At 58.3% G+C, this 10,141-nt stretch overlaps 1 protein-coding gene across 5 annotated transcripts in view; it reads right to left on the bottom strand.

The window, feature by feature from the left end:
- PDE10A (phosphodiesterase 10A) overlaps window positions 1–10,141 on the bottom strand; it is a gene marked incomplete at its 5' end in the record, with an annotated part of 246,935 nt that overhangs the window by 121,779 nt on the left and 115,015 nt on the right. The window contains one exon of one of the 5 annotated variants that reach the window (XM_080666607.1): window positions 9,588–9,674. The exons of the other annotated variants lie outside the window; for them this stretch is intronic. Coding sequence (XP_080522733.1) covers window positions 9,588–9,657 — 70 coding nt within the window. Of the gene's footprint in view, window positions 1–9,587; window positions 9,675–10,141 lie in introns of those variants that run through there. 5 annotated transcript variants of the gene reach the window in all.

The raw sequence follows: 10,141 nt of genomic DNA, 5'->3' as shown, positions 1-10,141 counted from the left end.
CAGAGGGTCCCTGGCCGCTGCACACCGGGCCGGCTGAACCTGGGGCTCGGCGCTATTTTTAAACTGCGTCGCTCTCCTCGCGAAGGAGGCCGAGCATCCTTCCTTTGTCCACGTTCTAAAAACGGTGCGCTTGCACGACTTTTCAATGAGCTGTTCTTTCTCCTCGCCGTTTCTGGGAGCTCTCCCCACGCCAGGAAGGGGAGCTCCTATGCTGGGATCTGAGTGCTGAGTGTTTCCTTTTCTGGGGCAGACGTTCGAGAACTGCCCGCAGCCTGTGCTGCCCGAGCTTCAAAGGCCCGGCAGGAAGTGGCCGAGGGAGCGGGCAGAGGGCAGGGCCACACGCTCAGGCCTCCCAGGAAAGGGTCACATTGGCTTATGGTCTTTAGGGCCATAAAAAAAAATGTTTTTAATGCTGATAAACATCAAGCTTTTCTTTTAATACTTCTGAACTTTGAGGTACATGTAAAGGCTCTCCCCCACTCCAAGGCTAGAAAGAAATTTCCCTGTATTTTTTAGGGTTTCTTTTTATATACAGTCGACACTTCACACGGGTTTGAACGTACAGATTTAGCTTATTTTTTTTTTTATTGATTTCAGAGAGGAAAAGAGAGAAGAGTGAGAGAGAGAGAGAAACATCAATGCTGAGAGAGAATCATCGCTCAGCTGCCTCCTGCGCGCACCCCACACTGGGGATCGAGCTCACAAGCCAGGCATGTGCCCTGACCGGGAATCAAACTGGGACCTCCTGGTTCAGAGGTCGACGCTCAACCACTGAGCCTATGCCGGCCGTGGCCAGAATTTTTAAAATAAATACACAGTCAGCCCACCTTCCTTATCCCCGGGTTTTGCATCTGCAGATTCAACCAGCTGTGGATCAAAGCGATACTGCTGCTGGCAGCTGGGAGTGCACGGACTGGGGCCGGCCGTGTGCTGCTCTGCATCATTCCACGGGAGGGACTTGGGCACGCATCCACAGATGGGGGTGTCCCGGGGATCCTGGAGCCCATCCCCACGGGTGGGTACCAAGGGATGACTGTAGTCGGGTTATTGGGGAGGTCAAAAGTTGTACAAAGACTTTCAACTGTATGGGGCTTGGTTCCCCTAACCCCCACGTTGAGCAAGGTCAAAGGTGTGTGTATATATATATATATATATATATATACACACACACACACGACACACACACACACACACACACACACACACACACACACACGGTGTCCCATCATACACACACTTCCACAGCGGAGAGCTCAATCTTGAAAAGGAAATGTACTTTCATAAACACTGCCTGCAGAACTACTCGAAGTGTGTGCAGACATATTTCGGGGCACACCCTCTGTGTAAACATCGGGTCCACTTGGATCCAACGTGTGCTGTGCTTCTCGTGAGAGTATGACCTGACTGTGTTTTTCCTGGATGACGAGGCGTCTCACACGCCTGTACTCGATTCCCGACCTCCGCTCCGCCTGGATGGGAAGACACTTTAAAAATACACCCGAATTCCTCGGGTGCTCGGTCTATTCTAAGACGCTTCTATCCGGCGGATGGCTCTTCTAGTCACATGCCAGTTCCCAGGGCTTTCGCGGCGGAGGTGTTAGAACGAGGTCTTCGATCGGCCTCAAAATAAGCAGAGGCTATAATTAATCGGGGACCCGGCCAGCATTACTCCCAAGAGGCGTGACGGCCGATGGGACGTGACTGCTGTGAGCAGCAGACTTCGGACTCCGGGGCGAAAGGGACGTAGGGAAGGTGTGTGACCCTGGCAGCGATGACATGAGCCGGGATCACTGAATCCAGGAGCCGCGGGTACCAGACCTTCTTGGTCTTCCTCTTCGACGTCTGCCTTGGAAGCTGCTGAAACTACAATTCAGACACGCATCACTCCGCCACCTACGAGGAGGGACAACTTGAACCCGGTGCACGCCCACGGGGTGTGGGTGCGGGGCCTCCTCACCCGACGGCGCCTCCCCCGGCTGGCCCCGCGATTCTGGAGGGTTCCTTCTGGCCTTTGCTCCGGCACAGTGACCAGCTCTCCGTGCAAACTGGCTCTGACACAGACCTGCCAACTTTACCAAGTCCAACCACGCTCGTATTTTTATAAGTGACCCATCGCATCCAAACACGTGGACGGCTTCCACACCTCGTGCGCATCTCTCTCTCCGCCAGCGCCGAAGCTGTTCCCGTCCAAGTACAGAGCGTTTCCTTGATGCCTCGGGAGACGACACGGAGGCACCCACGTGCTCTGAACCCTCCCCCAGTCCTGCCATCAACGCCGGGACGGGACGCGCGCTGCCCTGGGCTCGGCTCAGAGTACAGCGTGCTCTCCAGCGCCGCGTGTATTTGGATTTCATCAGAAATAACAGTGACGATGCATCCAACCAAGTTCCACGTTACTAGCAACGCTGAGTAAGCACTTTATGTCATTATTTCCTTCCTTTCGGGAGAACTGATCTTTTGAAAGGACCACGTATTGTGCTTGGCACGCGTGCGGGGCACCGAGGCTGAGAAAGTGAATGAAGGAGCACATGCCGGCGGGAGACACACCAACGCAGACAAGCCTGCGCACAGGGCTTCGGGGAGGCCCAGAGGAGAGGACCCAGAGCCCGTGGGAGAAGGCAGGGACTTGGGGGACCCCAGCGGGCAAGCGGGAGGCCAGGCTCCCAGGAGGAGGAGACGCCAGGACCAGGCGGGCGTGGGGGGGCGGGGGACGCGCAGAGGACGCAGAGGTGCCTGCGTGGAGACCTTTCCAGGAGCAGGTTGAGGGACGAAGCCTTCGCCATGGGCAGTGGAGGCCACGAGACAGCCTTCCGTCCGCCCCTACACACTCCTCTCTCCACGACCCGTCAGCAGGTAGAGGGCGGGCCTCTGACCTCGTCTCCACCGCAGATGACAGCGGCTCCTTGAAGGCCAGGAGCAGGTGTGTCCGCCCAGACTTCTGGCGGGGGATGAGCCAGCAGCTGGCAGGGCCACGAGCAAGGCATGCGACACTCTCTCAGGACACTGTGTCTCCCCACCCCACCCGCCCCCGTAAACGCGTCAGACACCTCCTGGCCTGCCACCAGCTTCTCCCTGCACTCGTCCTCTGCGGGAAGCCCTGACCTGGAAGCCCTGGCCGCGTCAGCTCATTCATCCCACTCGCTGTTCTCCGACTTCTCACCTCCAGGGCTCTCCCCTGCGGGACCTCCTTCCGGGGGGATCTCTCCCTCCGCTCCTCACACCACCCGGCCTCTCGAGGGCATGAGAGTTCATTCTCTCTGGTTCCACTTGTTTGTTTAAATATGTTTTTATTGATGTCAGAGAGGAAGGGAGAGGGAGAGAGAGAAACATCCACGATGAGAGAGAATCATGGATCGGCTGCCTCCTGCACGCCCCACCCTGGGGATGGAGCCCACAACCCGGGCCTGTGCCCTGACCGGGAACTGAACCCTCACCTCCTGGTTCCTAGGTTGACGCTCAGCCCCTGAGCCACGCCGGCCCGGCTGGTTCTCTTTATTTTTGACGCAGAGTCCTGCACTCACTCTGTGCCCCCGTCCCAGGCCGTTCCCGCCATCTCCAGTAACGGCAAGCCTTCCGAAATTAGGCTGTAATCACAGCACTTTCCCTCTAGAACAGGGGTGGGCAAACTTTTTGACTCGAGGGCCACCATGGGTTCTTAAACTGGACCGGAGGGCCGGAACAAAAGCATGGATGGAGTGTTTGTGTGAACTAATATAAATTCAAAGTAAAGGAGCGGAGGGGAGAGCAAGAGAACCCGATAGAACAGCCGGATCCGGCCCGCGGGCCGTAGTTTGCCCACGGCTGCTCTAGAAGCTCCTGATCATCGGTCGCTCTCTCGCTGTGCAGTCCCTCTCCATCCCTCCGCCCCGAGGCTCATTCCCTGTCCCCCTCGCGCCCCCGCCCCACATGCCTCGGCACCTCCTCGCCTGGCCCTCCTGGCCCGCTCACTCTCCCCTGACCACACGCTGCCCACTCCGATAGGGTCCTGTGAAATCGCTGCCAATGTCTCCCCCCGCCCCCCTGCCCACCTAAGCCCATTCGTCCTCAGTTCTCTCCGAGAAAACGCCCCGTGCCCACGCCACGCTCCCCTCCGTCTTCCTTAAGAGCTGTCTTCCTTTCTCTTCGTCCTATTGCGTCAAACTCCTGTCCCTCCCTCAACGCAGAGACATCCCCGTGGGTCCCACCTGGGGAGAAGGCCCGCTCCTGTCTCGCTCTCGCTGTGGGGCTGTGGCTCTCCCCCTCACTGAGAACCAAACGGACACACTGTGTCCCCACGGGCCCCCGACCCACTAAATGCGGGTCTCCATCCGCCAGCGTCCTGGACAGCTGTCACACGGGACATCCCGGCTGGTCACTGACTCCAGCTCAGGGGCACCTGGTTTGTCTGTCCTCAGGTTCCTCCTTCGAGCTCCGCGATGCATCCCCCCTCCCCCCCAAGACCCCCGTCGCCGTCCAGGGTTCTGCCAGCCTCTCCCATCACCTCGGTCCTCTCCCTCTTCCCACGACCTGTTCTGCTCAGGGCCCCACTTGGGACTGCGGCCCCACCACCACCTGCAGAGCCACAGCCCAGAGCCACCTGCGGACCCGGCAGGGACCTGGCTGCCACCAGCTGTCCAGCAGCCGGTCCATCTGCATCTCCGGGACCCCAAGTCCCGTGACACCTCTCCTTACCCTCATCGGGGCGCGATGCATTTCTCCCTCCTGATGAGAACTTTTCAGACCTGGTCTCTTGGCAACTTTCAAATACGCGACCCAGTGCCGTGACCCGCCGTCGCCACGCGGCACCCTACCCCGGCCCGGGGCTGACTTGTTCCATGGCACCGCCTGCGTGTTTTTTCCGTGTGGGGCAGAGGAAGCTGTGTGTGGGAAATCATCTCAGGCAGGGGTCCCCAAACTGTTTAAACAGAGGGCCAGTTCACTGTCCCTCAGACCGTGGGAGGGCCGGACTATAGTTTAAAAAAAAAACTATGAACAAATTCCTATGCGCACTGCGGGCCCGGGACGCGTCGGCTGCTAAGCAGGACAGGCAGCGGCACCCGGCGGGCCGGATCCATGTCCTCGGCGGGCCGCATGGGGCCCGCAGGCCGTAGTTTGAGGACACCTGCTAAGGTGACTGTATCAGGTTGAGATGAAGGAAGACGCCACCTTGTCCTGTTGCACTCTCAAATTTTTGCAGATTTTCTTTGTTCGCCCAGGTGGTGGTGTTTTTTTCATTAAAAGAGCAATGTTGTGCTCAGCCCCCATGGCTCAGTGGCTGAGCATCGACCTATGAACCAGGAAGTCACAGTTGGACTCCCGGTCAGGGCACATCCGGGCTCAATCCCCCGATCGTGCAGGAGGCAGCTGATCAATGGTTCTCTCTCATCATGGATGTTTCTATCTCTTTCTCCCTCTCTCCTCCTCTCTGAAATCAATAAAAAGTGTATTTAAAAAAAGAGAGAACCATCGTGCAATTTAAGTTAATGGCCCTAAATAGTTCCACCCAGTTCACAAAGCCTGCCCCGTGGATGGCAGTCCTTTCTGATGACTCTAGTCCAGGGGTGGGCAAACTTTTTGACTCGAGGGCCACCATGGGTTCTTAAACTGGACCGGAGGGCCGGAACAAAAGCATGGATGGAGTGTTTGTGTGAACTAATATAAATTCAAAGTAAAGGAGCGGAGGGGAGAGCAAGAGAACCGGATAGAACAGCCGGATCCGGCCCGCGGGCCGTAGTTTGCCCACGGCTGCGTCTTGTCCCTGGCATCTCCAGGACACCTGGTCTGCCCAGCCCCGCCCCTGGCCTGGCTCTGCTGTTCCCGGGCAGGTGTCCACCTCTGTAGCCCAGGTCCTCCGAGGACACCGTCCTCATTCCTTCCGTCTCCTCCAACGGCTCGCACCGAACAGGTGCTCATCACTACCTGCTGGCGACTGTCCGTGGGCTTGCACCCGCCCCTGCCGCTGCGGCTGGCCTGGCCCCCCGCACGTCCCTGACACCCGGTGACCTCCGCCTCACCAGGCCCACAGCGGTAAGTGAGGCATGAAGTCCAGGGGAGCGTCCACGCATTCATCTCACTGGCTCTTCAGATGGATCCTGTTTGTGTCAGTTTGCTCAGGGGTTGGCCACACAGTGTCTCAAGCCTCAAGAAGAGGAGCAAGAGCGATGCGCACAGAGCGTGTTTCCAACCCACAATTCCTGGGAACACGCACGCTTTCTGTGCTGAGTGTTTGAGAAACAGCCAATACCCTGCAGCCTGCATCACCAGGCTGCCCCCTGCTCCCTGTGCCCCCTGACCGCCCGCCCTCCTTTCTCCACAGCTCTCTGCCTCACGCAGAGCAGCCGGCTGGCACTCCACACCCATCAGGGAGGTGGGCACAGTGAGAGCGAGAGCCATGTTCAAGGTCTTTGAGGCTCCCGCTGGCCTATCACAGCGGCACTTCCCGGCTTTGCTGGAACACACACACACACACACACACACACGCACGCACACACGCATGCACACACACGCACACGCACGCACCCCTGCAAAGTTGGCTGCTCGGTCCCCCCAGGGCCTGGTACTGTCCCTGTGCAGACATTTTCTATTCCAACCAGCAACTTTCTGAAAAGTTCGGAGGTCAGCATTCCAGGCAGACGGTGGAATGAGATGAAGTCAGGAATGGCCTGATGGGGACGGAGGGGGACCACTGACCTGGCAGCGCCGGGCATCAGCTCAGCGCTGAACCCGCTGCCAGGGGGCTCTCCCACTGGTTGGTTGGCTGGTTGGTTCCTTGGGGTGGAGGCCTGGCCAGGGCAGCGCCTGGCACGGGCGGGAGCTTTGAATGAGTTTGTTCTGTGCGTGACCGAGTGAAGCAGTGAAGCAGCGAATCGGTGAGAACCCGGTGCGGGGCCGCGGGGACGGGAGTGTCACTGGGGTATCAGAGCTGCTACACGAGGCGCTTTCTGGTGGTGATTAAGGTAAGACAGGCATTCCTTCAACACACTGGTTCCCAGCCTGTTTTTGGCCACGCCACCCCCCCCCCACAAGCATCTCTAAAACCCTGATGCCCTCCTGTGACACATCATTCTTATTCTTCATAAAGTGAACTCCTAGTCACGTGGAGGAAGCCTGAAAGGCCGTGAACTTGGTCTAAACAAGCTTCCAAAGCACATGGCATCCGTGAAAGAGAAAAAGAAAAGAACGAAAGGACAGTTGAAGGACTGAGGAAGAAATCACTAAGAAATTGTTAAAAAATAATAATAATATGAAGTGATATGAAAAAATAGCAAATAGTTTCAAAACATATAATAGAGAACTGAAATGCATAAGTGTGTCACAATACATAGTTATATACTGTATACGAGGCACTAGAGCCATAAGAAATGCAAAACATTCACTGTGAATAACTCATTCTCGAATTGCCCCCCCTTAAAAATCAAATCGCCCCCCTGTGGGGCGTGCCCCACCCCCACCCCCGTGGGAACCACTGCTCTAACCCAGTGGTCAGCAAACAGCAGCTCGCGAGCCACATGCGGCTCTTTGGCCCCTTGAGTGCGGCTCTTCCACAAAATACCACGGCCTGGGCGAGTCTATTTTGAAGAAGTGGCGTTAGAAGAAGTTTAAGTTTAAAAAATTTGGCTCTCAAAAGAAATTTCAATCGTTGTACTGTTGATAGTTGGCTCTGTTGACTGATGAGTTTGCCGACCACTGATCTAACTGGTAACTGACCACAGCCCTTTACACAACCACTTGCTCGTCAGACCAAGAGGTCACACTGAAAGGGAAGAGGGAGTCAACACAATTAAGCTACGTCTATGCCCTGGCCGGTGTGGCTCAGTGGTCAGAGTGTTGGCCTGCTAACCGAAGGGTCAAAGGTTCGATTCCCGGTCAAGGGCATGTACCTCGGTTGCAAGTTGGATCCCTGGCCCCAGTCAGGCCTCGAGTGGGAGGCAACTAGTTGATGTGTCTCTCTCATCGCACATCGATGTTTTTCTCGCCCCCCCGCCCCCACTCTCTCTAGGAATCAATGGAGAAAAATACCCTCGGGTGAGGACTTAAAAATAATTACGGATAATCTGCATGCATGTGGGCATCTTTACATTCTCATAGTATCCAGATTTTTTTCCAAAAGTCTCATTTTTAACTGCCAAGTACCTAAAAAGTCTGCCAACTTGAGACACTTCAGCAATTCAGACAAACGCTGTTGTCAGCAACGACGGGAACAAAGACCCCAACGTGGAGGGTACAGCGTCCCAGCAGAAACTGGCTCTGTCCTTTAAGCATCCGTCTGCCCACCTCCCCCCGAGGTGGGCTAATAACAGGCTAACCGTAAAAGCACCTTCGTTCTCACTGCCTCAGCCACGTCCCAAAGACTGTGGTCTGTTCCTGTTCACACACCAGGCGACCCTCCCCGGCCGACTGGGCCAGGCAACAGAGCAACAGCACAACCGCTCCTGAATGTACCATCGCTGCTCTTCTCCCTGTGGGACTTGGCAGAGGGCCCCCCATGGCCCCTGTCCCCTCCAGATCCCCTGTCCTTCCAAAGGGGAAGCCTGCTGGGGGTTCCCCTGGGACCACTTCAGCCCATTGACCTGCTCACCTTTTTTCTCTGCTCCACAACACCCCTCACCACATGTCCAGCCCCAAACACACACACACACACACACACACACACACACACACACACCAGGAACCACCACCTGCAAACAAAACCTCATCATTTTAGGAAACGGGTCCCATCAGATGCCCGCACCCCTGTCTCCTCAGCACCCGCCTCTCCCAAGAGCCAAGTTGTCACAGGGGAGAGGTGGCAGCCTTCAACCAGCCCACGCCGACAGCTGTAAAAAGTAGACGTTGATTTTTTAAGGAAGGAATTGACAGGAGGAGGAGGAAGGCCAGCCCTGTGCATGTCAGGTTCAGCTGACAGCTCCACGCTCTGGACCTCCCATCACAGCCAGCGGGGCTGTCTGAGCAGGTGCCAATGTCCACGCGGAAGGCATCTCTGGCAGCAGGCCAGCCCCGGTGCCCAGACCCCATCCCTCCTCAACTGCCACCTCTCTGAAGGCATCAACCCTGCAGGTGGGGCGGGGGCTGCAGATACTGGGGCTGCTGCGCCCCTCAGGCCAGGGGAGGCACAGGATGGGGGGCTCAGCTCCAAGGCCAGGGCCCGTGCCCAACCGATCAGGTCAAGCTGCTAGTAAGAACAGAGACCAGAGCTGGCCAAGGGGTGTGTGAGAGACCACGGGGCCACCCCCAGCCTAGGAGGCAGGTTCGCTGGGAGGGGAGTGGTCAACCCAGTCCCCAAAGGGCCAGGCTAGCACGCCCCGCGGCTGCACCCCAAAGGCACCCGGACAAGTTTCCGCAGCGAGGAGGGGCTGGACCCAGGGTGCCGGGAAGCCCGGACCGGGAGCAGGAAGCCCAAACAGCAGCCCCGCCGGGAAGAGTCAGCCCGGAGAGGAGAAGGCGCCGCGGAAACGCGGCTCCCAGGGAGGCGCAGACAAAGGCTCCGCGCACGCGGTGTTTGCTGCGCCCGAGCCCCTCGCGCAGGGCCCGGAGGAGCCGCGCCCCGACTCCGCCGGCGCCAGAGTCACCGGTGTACCACGGCCCGGCGCCCCGGACCCCGACCTCACCTCGCTCGCCCTCCATCGGCGACAAAGGCGGTCCCCTCCTCTGCGCGCCGGGCGCCTCTTCCCCTGACATCTCCCGCCTCCCTCCCGCTTTCTGGTGAACCTCTGCCTGATTACTCTGCTCCCTCTTGCCCCCTCCCCCGCGACACGCCTTCTGCCCCCCTGCTCCCCGCGCTCCTTCTCACACCCGGGCTGGGAGGCGAGGTGGCCGGGCTCCGAACCCGCAGCGCCTCCCTCCTCCACCCCAAAGCCCATTGTCCTCGCCTTCACCAACGCGAGCGCCAGCTGTCCCCCAGGATCTGGAGAGTGGTGCTGGGTGGGGGGTGCGTCCTCTGTGTGGAGGCGCAGCCGTCCCCACCGGCTAGTCCTCGCTCTGGAACAGGCTCATGGGGTGGAACAGGGTCATGGGGTGGGGCGGGGACACTGAACCCCGGGGGGGACACGAGAGCCTTCACCTTTGGGCGCTCGGGGTTCGGGGCCCTGCCAGCCCTCTCCCAGCCCGGGGTCTTCACGGACACCGCCTCCCCCAGGGAAAGAAGCGCGTTCACTCCTCCAGC

Source organism: Plecotus auritus (assembly GCF_963455305.1).
Source record: "Plecotus auritus genome assembly, chromosome: 4".
Taxonomy (NCBI): Eukaryota; Metazoa; Chordata; class Mammalia; order Chiroptera; family Vespertilionidae; genus Plecotus; species Plecotus auritus.
Note: the sequence above shows the minus strand (reverse complement) of the source record. Positions and strands in the feature narration are given on the sequence as shown.